Raw genomic sequence first — 13,665 nt, 5'->3', positions numbered from 1 at the left:
ATTTGTAACTAACAAGAGTTCTCAAGTTTTTGTGAAAGCTTCACATTTTTAAAAATGAAGCTAGATTCAAGGCTATCTCTATAATAATATCACTCTTGCGCAACTTGCTTCCGATTTGCTTTCCTGAATAAATGAGTGGAATTACAAGAATGGTAGATAACCAGGGTATACCGCGGAAGCTAGGTCTTGCGTAGGAACCTCATTGGCCTTGCATCTCAACTTGGGGCGGGGGGAAGAGGAAGGTTGGGGACAGCCGGCTTACAGTGCCAAGCATGGTGATAATAGTAACTGCCATTTACTGAGTATTTTAATATGTCCCAGGTACCATTCGAAGGATGTTATGTGCATTAACTCATTTAATCCTCATGACAACTCCACAGAGTAGGTACTGTTATCTTCATTTTACAGATGAGGAAAGTGAGGCTCAAAAATCCAAAATAACTTGCCCAAGGTTACGTCGTTAATGAACCGGAAGAGTTGGAATTATAAAATTAAATGGATATTAAATGAACAAAATACTAGTCATATTGTCCTAATTATCTGCTACCAAAAGAAAAATGGTATCTTATAAATGTCCTGTTCAGAAGATCCTAGATTTTGCAAATCAAAAGAAATTCATGGTCAGGGGGCACCTGGGTGGCTCAGTCAGTTAAACAGCCAACTCTTGGTTTTCAGCTCAGGTTACAGTCTCAGGGTTATGAGATGGCTCCCTGCTTAGCGGGGAATCTGCTTGGGATTCTCTCCCTCTGCCCCTCCCCCCACTCGTGTGCATGCATCTGTGCGTGCGTGCGCTCTCTCTCTCTCTCTCTCTGTAAAATAAAGAAATCTTAAAAAAAAAGAGAGAGAGAAATTCATGGTCAGCCCTTGCTATACACTCTGACTCTAGGGGAAGGGCTAGAGAGTGGCCCGGAGCAGATTTCGAGGTGGGACCAGGGGAGGCTACATTCTGCTCTTCCCAACACTCTGGGCTGACCAAGAGTTAATAGAATACAAGTCCCCAAAGTAACCATGAACTTGGTTTTGGTTATTGCCATTAACAACTCACTGCCATTTGCTGGGTGTGGGCACAGTGCTCATCACTTCACACACATCACCACTTGTGTGATGGAGCCCTTGACTACCCTAAATGACCCCACTCTTGTCCCCATTTTACAGATGTGGAAACTGAGACTTTGACTTGAGGCTTTCTCACCACAGGAAGAAAGTAGTGGAGCCATCGCCTCCCATGGCTTCTACCTCTCTACCACTTACTTGTCAATAATCTTGGGCAGCTTAGCAACCTCACTAAATCTCAGTGTCCTCACACATAAAATGGGAAAAATGATCTCTGCCCTGCCTACCTAAGAGGATGGCTGTGGGGGAACAAATCATGTATAATACTTGTGAAAACACTTTAAAAACTGCAAAATGCTGAACAAAGCAAGAAATTATTAGTCTTATTAATTACAAAGGGTGACACCTGATCCAGCAAGCACTTTGCTAACAGGACGCCGGTGCCTCTTTTTCCCTTGGGAATTTGGGACTAATTCAAAGTCTGAAGAGTCGGGGCATTCTTTTCTTCAAGTCTCTGGCATCTGGGAGTTGGAAAGTAGAAGTTCATTCTGGGAGAAAAAGGAGGAAACAATGGTATTTGCATTCTACTTGTATTTCTCTTTAGGAATGCAATCTTGGCTGAGATTCTACTGCTTCCAGCACACAACCCTCAAACAACGTTCAACAAAAATTTATTGAGCATCTACTAAGTGCCAAGCACTTGTTCCAGGACAATGGACTCATGTGGCTCCGGGGTGTATAGGCTATAGTTTGGGGGCTGGGAAATTAAAGGAGGAGGGAACAGCAAAGAGAAGGGAGCAGAGTGGCTACAGTTCTTGGAGCTTTGCAGGCTTTATAGCAGACTTCAGGCTCCTTTTCGTGGAGGTGGGGGAAGGCAGCACAACAGAATGAGCTCTGAGCACTAGAATTTGAATCAAACTACTTAACCTGAGCTCTAGCACTGCCTCTCCTCAGCCTCAGGACCCCCAGCAAGCAATGTACTTTCCTGACCATCAGCTTTCCCATACGTAAAATGGGTAGAAATGTTCCCATAGGTAAAATGAATACAATCAAATGAGATGATTGCCTGAAGGGGCCTTGCCTGAAGGGGCCTAACAAGGTGCCTAAAGATGCTAATAAACTCACTTTAAATACGAAAACCATGTGTTCTCTTCCTCCTGCCCAGTGAAGATAAACTATACAAGAGCCAAACGCTTAGGCTCTGAGATCAGACCGTTTGGGTTCCAGTCCTGGCTTGGCTGTTTACAACCTGCACGGCCTTAGGAAGGAGACGTTACCTTTCTAGGGCTCAATTTCTTCATCTGTAAAAAGGTGATAATAGTGTCCACCCATAGGATGGTTGTGAGGATTAGCCAAGATACTGCACGTGATGCTCCTGGCACACGGTAAACACCAAGCAAAGGTGAGCTGCTGCCAAGTGTATCTCTTCCAGCCCTAAAAACAACAAAACTCTGAGTCCTCTAAGATCTAGGCTGCTTGGTGACTGGCTGGCTGCCTAGGTTGGACTCTGGTGCCAGCCTCCCTGAGAAGACAGGTACAAATGAGGAGCCATCCTCATCCCCCTACCCCATACCCAGCAGAAGATGCTCCAGCCCCTTTCCTGACAATGAGTGACAGGAGTTGAGGGGCTGGGGATGGTCAGAGGTACGGATGCACACTGAGCTCGGTCTCTCTTCCCTGTGAGCTCAGTAAGCAGGGAGATCTTGTCCCCAACAGAGAGAAGCACATGGCTTTGTGCAGCAAATTCACCATGTCACCATGTCACCATCACTCCCTACCTTTTACTCAACCCTACATCCTCCCCTCTGAACCACTGTCCTACATCTCTCACATGCAAAAGGGGGCTAAAAAAAAAAATTGGTGCTCACCCCAAGTAAGACAGTGCTAACATTTTCTGGGAGCCAGATGAATTATAACAACACAGACCTGCTTCACTTAATTGGAAGCCCCATCCATCCATCCCTCCATCCATCCCAGCCATCGACCACCTAATTAGAAACCCAGAAGCAAGCCAAATTCTGACTGACCAGACAAGATGTCACAGAATCCACCCACCCAAGCTCCTGTGCTTCTCTCCCTGGAGGGCCCCTCAGGCTTCACTATGAGCTCATCTACTTTTGCTCTAGGTGCTATTCTAACAATCCCAGCCGTCTGTTTCCCCAGGAAATGGGAGGGGCTGCTATCTGAGCCCCGAAGATGGAATGTCAAGAAGTGACCACTATGATCAGGTATCACTTCACCCCCAATAGGATGGCTATTATCAAAAACAAGCAGGGGCGCCTGGGTGGCTCAGTCGGTGAAGTGTCTGCCTTCAGCTCAGGTCATGACCTCGGGGTCCTGGGATCGGGCCTTGCGTTGGGCTCCCTGCCCAGTGGGGAGTCTGCTTCTCCCTCTCCCTCTGCCCCTTCCCTTGCTTGTGTTCTTGTTCTTTCTCTCACTCAAATAAATAAATAAAATCTTTTTAAAAAAGCAAACAAAACAAAACAAAAACCAGAAAATAACAAGCATTATTGGTGAGGATGTGAAGAAACTGGAACCCTTGTCCATTGCTGGGGGCGAATGTACAATGATACGGCCGCTGAGAAAAACAGCAGGGCAATTCCTCAAAAAATTACACCTAGAGTGAACATATGATCCAGCAATTCCGCTTCTGGATATATACACAAAAGAACTGAAAGCAGGCACACAAACAGATTTGTACACCCATGTTCACAGGAGCATTATTCACAATAGCCAAAAGGTGGGAGCAGCCCAAGTGTCCACTGACAGATGAATGAACAAAATGTGGTATAGACATACAATGGAAAGTTATTCAGCCTTAAAAAGGGAATTCTGACACATGCTACGTCATGGAACAACACTGAAGCTATTACGCTAAGTGAAATAAGCCTAACACAAACGTTCAAATATTGCTTCATTCCACTTACATGAGGTGCCTCAGGGTGGTCAGATTCATAGAGACAGGAAGCAAAATGGCGGCTGCCAGGGGCTGGGGGAGGGAAGGATGAGGAGGCTGTGTTTAATGGGGACAGAATTTCCACTGGGGAGGATGAAAAAGCTGTAGAGATGGATGGTGGTGATGGCTACACAGCAGTGTGATTGTACTTACTGTACAGAACTATATACCTGAGTATGTATTATGTTATCTAAGCACATTTTCTTTAAGTGGGGAAAGGAAAAAAAGAAGTGACTGCTACCAGGGAGAAGACAGATCATAGGTGGAAACGTGAACCCCGAAAAGCACAGCAGCCAGACACCATTTAGTTTGGGGCCCAGTGCCCTGCAGTCTCAGAAGCCCAGAGGCCTCACACTGTCATAAGCACAGTTACTAATCAGACAGGACGCCGTTCTCATTCAGAGCCCAGAACAGGAATCAAGAGCCTCCCCACCCCGATGCTGCTCGGGACCCTGAGGCAGGCCACTGTGGAACGGGCTCGCCCTCAACAATTTCCTTCTGTTTGCACCAGTTCACCCCACTTCTTTCAGAAATAAAGGCTTTTGACAGAAAGAAGCTTTTGTGGTCCCCACCTCCACCAAGCAGGTGCTTTGTACATACAGGTCTGAACTCAATATCCCTGAGTCGCAAAGAGGAAGTTATTCATGCTCAGTATACTTTGCTTAGAAGCATATCATCCGTTTCAGAAAGATTCCCAGCCAAAAATAGTTTTTAAACACTTCTTTTATAGTTTTGCTCTTTAAAAAAAAGAGTAAGCTTCAATGATCTGGTGGGGAAAATCACTGGCTATGGTTTTTGTGTGTAAAAATCCTGTGGCTAGGGTAATAGAAACTTTATGAGTTCACAAAATCTCCTTTTATCCAGGATCTCACTTGATTCTTAAAACCTCTCTGGGAGGCGGGCATGGTAGCAGTCATCCCATTGTACGAACCGGGAAACTGAGGCTCAGATAGATCAAAGTCACACACACAATTAAGAAGAAGCAGAGAACCAAGGCCTTATTTCCCATCAGTGCCAGATGAGAATCTGGGTTGGGACCTCACATGTGACCGACCACGCAGTCATGAAAGTAATTTTAAAAACAGTGTTAAGTTTATTTTATCCCCATAACATCTTTCTGAAGTAAACTGGAAATATTATCTTTTTTAAAATAAGAGGATCAACCGAGCACAAAACAAATGACTTGCCCAAGATGACCACTCAAGAAAGGGGCAGAGAGACTAGACCTCTTCCCTTTTGAATGCACTTGACCTTGAGCACTTCCCTATAATGTCTTGACCCCAACACACTCAAAACTTAAAGGAGCCCATGCAGGTTTTATATAGGTTGCACCACATTTCTGTGAACTCGGCAGGGAGTAGATATACCTTTATTCTCTTTTTAATAGCTGGAAAAGAAAAGAGGTTAAAGAAAACTTAAGTTCCTTTCAGCTCTAAAATGCTATGATTCTAAAAATTCCTCAGCGAGTTGCTCGGTAGAGAGAGGCCTGAAATCCACAGCATCCACCTTCCTGCTTCCCAGTCTGTTAGACCACCCCATCTCCATGACTACAAATACTATGTGTATCTGGGAGAGGGGTTCCTTTTGTTTTGGACATGCTAAACTGAGAAGCCCTTTAGACGTCAAATGTGGTGAGTACCAGCAGAACATACAAGGCTAGAGCTGAAGAGGATGGGCTGAAATTATAAATGTGGGAGTCACCAGCTGTATAGCAAAACATAATTGTATGTATTATCATACAGGATTTTCATGTATGATCACACGTAATTTGCATGAATATATGTTTATTATCTCCCCCCACCCCTAAACTGTAAGCTCCATGTGGCCAAGGACCATGTCTTTTCACAGCCAGCAAGGTACCTGGCACTCAGTAAATATTTACTGGGCAAATGGAGAAGTTGCCCAATTACTCCCTCAAGAATAGCCACAGCAGCCCACACCATGAGAAGCAGACTCTCTCACAACCACAGCGCCAAGCCCAACCAGCTCAAAACAGGGCCCTGGGTCTGTCCACACCGGGCTTGAGATTCCAGAACGTAAGTGGATACGCCTGGCACATCACAGAGTCAGATATTTGGGTTTCAGCCTTGTCACATTCTCAACGGGTGGAGCTACGCCAGAGGCTTGCCTGTTCTACCACCTTGCTTTCTCCCTGACGTGGCTGGGGGAGGGGCTGCCTTATCCACAGCAGGGATGGAGATACTGATCTACTCAGGGTATATGTACCAGGTGGTGGGAGCCCCCCACATGATAAATCCCCAAGTATTCTCTGAAGCATGTAAGGACCACCTGGCACCTGAAGGGGAAACACAATCCTTCTGGGGATGCATTACGAGTAACAGTTAAAAAATAAAAAAGAATGATAATCACAAACCTTCTAGCTAAAGCAAGATGGCCTGACCAATGGGCGTCATGTCTCTGCTTTACCTGCCAAGTGACTAGGAAGACAGAACTAAGGCCAAAGGGTGACATAACAAGGCATAAGATTTCAACTCAATAACTTTGCAGTTTTGAATAGTTGTCTCTGTGAAGATGAGATGATGAAACAGCTCTGGTGATCTTGTACAACCTGGTCCCTTTCTGAGATACTGAAAGTGTGACCCGAGAGAGGTTTTAGGACTTGCCCAGGGTCACCCAGCTATAGGCCCGGGACTAGAACTCAGGTTCTAGCTCTCTATTGATGGCTTCTTCCCATTACACCAGTGGCAAAGGAAAGGTAAGAGTTACCAAGGTAGCTAGGGAGTTTTAGGCATTAGTGTTACAACATCAAACTATGTCTTTGTCAAAGGGTAAGCTGCAGGGCGCCTGGGTGGCTCAGTTGGTTAAGCAACTGCCTTCGGCTCAGGTCATGATCCTGGAATCCCTGGATCGAGTCCTGCATCGGGCTCCCTGCTCAGCAGGGAGCCTGCTTCTGCCTCTGACCCTCCCCCCTCTCATGTGCTCTCTCTCTCTCATTCTCTCTGTCTCAAATAAATAAATTTAAAAAAAAATCTTTAAAAAAAAAAAGGGTAAGCTGCAGATGTTACAGGAATGCCAGGTGCACACTGTGAAGTTAAGAAGGATTCCTTCCCTCATACCAAACTTGTCATCCTACAGAGTTCCCCTTGGCTTTGGGCTTTATGAATAAAGCTATTCATGGGGGGCCTACAGAATTGAAAAAATGATACACTAGCAGGTAAAAAAATGCAGATATATACTTCAGTAAAATGTTTACATGAAAAATTCAGATGCTAGGATATAGTCAGGTTAACATTCTAAAATCAACAAATATTGAGTGTTTCCTCTGTACAAGTCATTGTGGTTAAGTGCTGAGTGTGTGTGTGTACATGAGCATGTGTGTATGTGTATAGCTATATGAGCGAGTTTGAGAGACAGACACACAGGGATAAGACAGAACCCAGGTCTTCAAGGCTTACAGGATAGTTGCTGATACAAGACTATAAACATCAAAGAAATGACTAATAATATGGAGTGGATAATTGTTAAGTAAGTGGCATAATGTGTCTACAGGAGTTCTCAGAAGGGGGGAGTTAGAATTGTCAGGCGAGGTGCTTCTAGAAAGATACAGGATTTGAGGCAAACCTTGAAAGGAAGAAAGGCTCTTGATAAGTAAGAATGGGGAAATGGCAATGAGCAAACACTGGTGGCCTTAATTCAGGGAAGAGAAAGAAATCACGCCTTAAAAAAGGACTAGACCAAATTGAACAGCCTTGAAAGTTAAAGTTCTTACAGAAGTGGAGAGGTGCAAAAAGATTTCTAAACAGGGGAATGTGGCTGGCTCAGTCAGTAGAGCATGCAACTATTGATCTTGCAGTTATGAGTTCGAGCCTCACACTGGGTATAGAATTTACTTTAAAAAGTACTTTCTGTAAAATTAAAAATTAAAAAAAAATCCTAAACATAGAATTATAGGGTTCAAAACAGGTTAATTTAACAAACATCTTCTGGAGGCAGGGCACAGTGTGCAGGCATTGGATGAATGGCTGAAGATGAACTTGCCTTTGGTGGGGAACTACCTTCAGCCTGGGAGGTGGGTTGGACTTGAGATGACTAGGGAGTGAAGCAGAGTGGAAAGGGCAGGTTTGTACAACTTCCCAAGGAAGAACCAGCAGATCCCAGTGGCTGCCTGGCTGGGAGGCAGAGAAAGTCAGCAGAGAGACATCTCCAAAGTACGAAGTCAGGCAGCTGCAAGAATGGAAGAGTAAGGGGAGCTGGCTGAGGGGAGAGATGAAGAGCTTGGTTTTAGAAGTGTTGAATCTAAGGATAACTACATCAGCGTGTCCAGTGGGCATTTACTAATACAAGTGTGGAGTCTGACAGGTAATAGCTGAAGATACAGTATACGGGTCTTCCCAGGGGACAGAGTTGTGGGACTGAGTATAATTTCTCTGCGAGGGCGTATGAGAGGAAAAAAAAAAAAAAAGGTCAAACTGAACCACGGGTGTGTCCACACCTAGGAGGTGATGTGATAGTGAGCAGCAATGATCAGAGAAAAAAAAAAAACCAGGATAATCTAACTTGGAGAAGGGAAGGGGGGATAGTTTCAAGTATGAGAGGGTTGTCACCAGTGAAAAATGCTACAAAATCAATCATGTGGACTGAGCACATAAATAATAAATATTCATTGAATAAATGAATGAATGAAAGACAGAAAGCCCTTGGGTTTGAGAATCAACTTTCCTCAGTCAATGTTAAATTTACCTCATCCCTCCACCTCCAGAAAAACATGTTTCTTCTTCCACAAGTCATCCTGTCCACCACACAGACATCCTTCTCTGCTTCCCCCACATTTCCCCTCATCTTCCTTCCCGGTTTCCACAACCCAAGCAACACACCTTCGGTGTCAAAGGACACAGGAAATTCCAACTAGTTTCCACTTCATTAACAACTATGCCTGTGGCTCCTCATACATAAAGGGATGGGTAGCAATTGAGTGGAAGAGGAGACTGCTCTCTAGCCCCGGCTGCACTACTAACTAGCTGTGTGGCTTTGGGCAAGTTGTTCAACCTCTCTGGATCTGGGCTTCTACACAGACAGGAGGAGTTAGGTCTATCTAGACTCCAGACAAGTTTTGAAGGTCCCTTTCAACTCTAAAGTATACGATTTTTATCATTCTCAGAAGGTCCTTGCAACACCCTCAGAGAAGGAAGTGAGTACAAGACCCGGGGAAATGAACGCCAGACCTCTTCCCAGGGCGAAGCGCCAGTATAGGAGTGCACCAAGAAAGTAAGAAGGCGCTGCCCGGCCCTCGCGGATCACCAGGGAGGAGATCCCATCCCCAAGGCTGGGAAGGATCCCAACAAACCCGAGCGCGATTCCCACTCCACACCCCACCTTTTCTAGACTCCAGACAGCCGGGAGGCTCTAAAAAGCCCTGCGGGAAAAATAAATATTTCTTTCCCGGAGTCCTGCGCTGCTTTTGCCAGTTGGATTCCGGCAGACAGGATCTGCAGCCCGATAATGACACAGGCAGTCTCTGGGAGAGCGACAGTTCTCGCTCGCTCCGAGTTCTGGGGACGACTGGCCGCCCGCGCCGTGCCCCGACGGGCCAGCCTCCGACCCCGACCCGGCTGCCAGGCCAGCGGCGCCCCCATCCCGGGCCCCCCTCCCCTCAGCCGCCCCACTGCGGTCTGCAAACATTTCCTGCCCCCACCCCCACCCCCACTCGGAGCTTCCCAGTTGGAGCGAGTTGGGCTCGCAGCCGGGTCAGTGCTCGCAGTTGCCCCAACTCGGCTCCCCCGGCCACCAGGGCTGGAGAGCGGGCCCCCGTCTGGCTCCGGAGCAGCCATCTGGGAAACCCAGGCGCCAGGAGCCGCGGGAGGTCGCTTGGGAAGCCCAGCGCTCGGGCGAGGAGGGGGACAACTGGCGAGGCGCCCGTGGCCCTGCTCCTTTCCTCGTCGTTACCTGCTCGCTTGCGGGGGTGTCCCGGGGCGGCCGGCCTCTCCCGGCGCTGTCTCCCCACGCAGTTGCCCATGCTGGCTCTTCAGCCGGGCCCCATGCACCGGAGGCGGCGGGCTTGTCGGTTGCTCCGCGCTTCTGCCCCGGACGGCGACGTCCCGGGTCAACGGCTCCTGCCTCCCCGCATCGGGCGCTCCTCGATCTCCCCCCGGGGGCGCGCTCTGCCCGGGCGCCGGCTTCGCCACAAACTTTGCGGGCGAGGGGAGTGAGGGAGGTGGCCGATTCCCCAGCACAGTCCCAGGTGGCCGGGCCAGGGGGGCCCGCGACGGTGCCCGGCCGGAGACCAGCTCCGCGGGAGGGGCGGAGAGAGGGGGCGGGCACCTTCGCAGCTACTCCCTGCTCGCCCGGGGCTCCCAGCTGGGGCCGGCCCCCCGGAGCCTGTCACTCACCTGCCTAGCCCCGCCCCAGCCCGGCCCCGCTCCCTGCCGCCGGCTCGGGGTGCCCGCGCCTCCGCCACCGCCCGCCCCAGGTGCGCATGTGACCGACGGCACCGCCCCCTCGGGCCGGGCCTGATTTTCTCATTGGCTTCTCCCAGGGTGTGTACCGCCCCTTGGCCCCACCCAGCCAGGTGTCCGCCCCGCCACCCGTCTCCCCGGGAGCCGGGCCGGGAATTATTCGCCCTCAGTGGCCCCCGGCTGCGTGCTTCGCAGCCGCCTTTCTTGCCCGCGCCACCGCCCCGACTCCAAGCCCCGCCCCTCAGGAAGGGACCGTCCCATCCCTCCCAGGAGCCGGCAGGCACGTGATCCAGGGAGCGCCCCGCCTCTTTAACCGTCGCCAGGCAATTGGCTCAGGAGGCGCGTGCGCTTAGAGGCCCGTCCCGTGCCACCACCCACTTCCCCTCCCACGGTCTCTGGTTCGCGTCATGGCCGCTGCCGCCGCTCTGGAGGCGGTGGCGCCTACGGGCGCACTGTGGGGCCTCGTGCACGACTTCGTCATGGGTCAGCAGGAGGGCCCCGCTGACCAAGTGGCTGCAGGTACGGCAGACGGCGCCGCGCGGCTTCCGCATGGGGTCGACAAGAGGGAGCGGCCTCAGTAGAGCCGCCGGGCGGGAAGGGAGTGAGGGACAGCGGTGACTTTGAGAGATTGGTCTGGGGCTGGTTGTGAGCACTGCGTGCTTAAGAGCCGTAACAAATTGAGAGTCGCTTGCATCTTCCTTAAAGCGCCTTTATGCCCCTCATCTTAGTAGATAGTCACTCTGTGCTCCAGCTGGGGTTAGAGAATCATTACCGAGTCACAGATGAGGAAACTGAAGCCCGGAGAGGGCAAGAGACTCGCACATCAGGCAGAGGGGGTTAGCTGGGGCTCAGACCCAGGTCCTCCAGTCCAAAATCTGGTACTCCCGCCGCTAAACCACGTTGTTTGGCGGAGGTTGACGTGAGAAGCAGCATCTTCGGCGGCCTCAGCTCTAGTCGCGTGGCATGTTGGGAGTGGCCGAGCGGCGCGATCTCTGACTGGCTGTCATAGGAGAGAGGAGGGGAGAAGCGGGGGGGGGGTAGTTTGAGACGTTCCGGTATGCTCCTTAAGACTTTATCTCCGTTTCTTGGTTAAGTTCTTAATTAATTTGCTTCATGACTTTTTTATGTGGTGTTTGTTTTTATCTTTTCCCCAGATCTCCAGTTTCCTGCTTTTGACCAGTTCAGGGATCTCTTATCTAAGATCAGCTTAATCAAAATTTGAATAAAACAAATTCCAGATTTCCTTAGGAGTCAGAGACTTCACTCTTTTAGGGAAAAAAAAAAATAAAAAGTTGGGTGTTAGGAGGCCTTCAGACTTAAGTAATAGAATACCAAATTACCTCGTCAATACAAATGAGCTTTATTTTTGGAAATTTTGCGTGCTTGGGAAAAAGTAAAAGACATTTCTCTTGAAAATTGAACATATTTTATTTATTTATTTATTTTTAATTTTATTTATTTATTTGACAGAGAGAGACACACAGCGAGAGAGGGAACACAAGCAGGGGGAGTGGGAGAGGGAGAAGCCGGCTTCCCGCGGAGCAGGGAGCCCGATATGGTTGCTCATCCCAGGACCCTGGGATCATGACCTGAGCAGAAGGCAGACGCTTAACGACTGAGCCACCCAGGCGCCCCTAACATATTTTAGAATATGTGAGAAATGGATAAGGTGAATCTGTGAGAAAGTATAATACTTTGGTCCTTAGCAGTTCCGCTTTCATTCAGTCATCCCACCATTATTGAACACATGTTATTCTCCAAACAGGATACAAAGCAATGAAAATATAAATACAGATTAGGCTAGATCTGTGCCCACCAGGAACTTATACTGTGGTGGGAAAGACAACCATGCAAACAGATAGTATTACCACACCTTTTTAAAAGGGGCTATATGGGGTATGTGCAAGGTGGCAAGGAAGCATCAAAGAGCAAAAGCCTGTTGCTGTCATTCCTCCAAATTTTAACTTCTTACAGCTTTATAAAGTATAGTATGTTATCAATGCCATTTTCCCCAATGTTTTATTATGAAAAATTTCAAACATACAGCAGAGAATTTCATAACAGGCACACCCGCACACACCACCTAAACTACCATTAACATTTTATTTACTTATTTTTTTCATTAACATTTTAATATAATTTGCTTTATCGGGTATCTTTCCATCTATTTAAATTGCAGATATCAGTACACATCCTCCTAAATACTTTGGTAGGCATATTATTAACTAGAGTTTGTTTATAGTTTATTTTGGTGTACAATTTATATTCAATGAAGTGTACAATCTTAAGTGTAATGTTCACTGATTTTGAAAAATGCATATGCCTACCCTCTGCTGTTACAGCAGTGCCATTTGTAACTATTCTTTCACATTTATACATTATGAACACAGTAATTTTGGATTTTTCAAATTCAAAACACATGAGAAGATAGCATGGATAAGGACGGCCAAGTTCTTATAAATACCTTTGTAAAATTTATATTTTTTAATGCCTGAAAAAAATGGCCTAAACTATTGTCTGGTTTAAATTTAACTCAGCTCAACTAAGACTGTAACACTAGCCCTGTTGTAATTTAGCCCTCCTGACTAGGAAAGGGGGTTGGTAGTAACATAAAGTTGAAAAGGTTTGGTGGGGTTGGATTATGCATAACCTTGGATTCCAGGCAGAGGGATTTGAATGACCTATTGTAGGTAATAGAAATCATTATAGATCCTTGAGCAAGGGAGTCATAAAATGAAAGCGAATTTGAGAAGGATTAAATTGATATTCTCAATCTGAGATGACAGCCCTAGTTAAGATTTTGAAGGCTGACGGAATTTTGAAGCATTCCCAGAATAAGATGTGCTTTCTAATCCAGCCTGAGTCTAGTTCTGTTAGCACTAAAGGGACCAGCTTTCTATTCAGCCACTCACAGCAGCAGCCTGTCCTACAAATTATAAATGCAGAAGGAACACCCTGTAATCACAGGCAGCTATGACCAACTTTGTTTTGTACCTTTGCATTGGAGTTCCTGAAGAAAGTAGGTGTCAGATGTAAAGGTACAAATGACAGAAGAGAAATGACCCGGTAGGCTAAGGGTTAAAGTTTTTAAAAAAATTTCATTTGACAGAGAGTGCGCAGAAGCAGGTGGAGTAGCAGGCTGAGGGGGAAGGAGAAACAGGTTTCCCGCTGAGCAGGGAGCCTGATGCGGCCCGATCCTAGGACTCTGGGATCATGACTTGGGCTGAAGGCAGATGCTTGAAC

At 47.6% G+C, this 13,665-nt stretch overlaps 2 protein-coding genes across 2 annotated transcripts in view; one reads left to right on the top strand and one right to left on the bottom strand.

Moving 5' to 3' along the window:
* UBTD1 (ubiquitin domain containing 1) overlaps positions 1 to 10,349 on the bottom strand; it is a 54,236-nt gene extending 43,887 nt beyond the window's left edge. Inside the window, exon 1 of the mRNA XM_035026419.1 lies at positions 9,914 to 10,349. Coding sequence (XP_034882310.1) covers positions 9,914 to 9,983 — 70 coding nt within the window. The 5' untranslated portion in view covers positions 9,984 to 10,349. The remainder of the gene's footprint in view (positions 1 to 9,913) is intronic.
* Positions 10,350 to 10,759: 410 nt separating this feature from the next.
* The window catches only part of MMS19 (MMS19 homolog, cytosolic iron-sulfur assembly component), a 32,492-nt gene continuing 29,586 nt past the window's right edge, over positions 10,760 to 13,665 (top strand). The window contains exon 1 of the mRNA XM_035026349.1: positions 10,760 to 10,941. Within this exon, the coding sequence (XP_034882240.1) occupies positions 10,830 to 10,941 (112 nt within the window). The 5' untranslated portion in view covers positions 10,760 to 10,829. The remainder of the gene's footprint in view (positions 10,942 to 13,665) is intronic.

The sequence above is a fragment of the Mirounga leonina genome, unplaced genomic scaffold (genome assembly GCF_011800145.1).
Source record: "Mirounga leonina isolate KUSES-001 unplaced genomic scaffold, KU_Mleo_1.0 Mir_114, whole genome shotgun sequence".
NCBI classification, from domain to species: Eukaryota; Metazoa; Chordata; class Mammalia; order Carnivora; family Phocidae; genus Mirounga; species Mirounga leonina.
The sequence above is the reverse complement of the archived record's forward strand: the minus strand, read 5'-3'. Positions and strand labels throughout refer to the sequence as shown.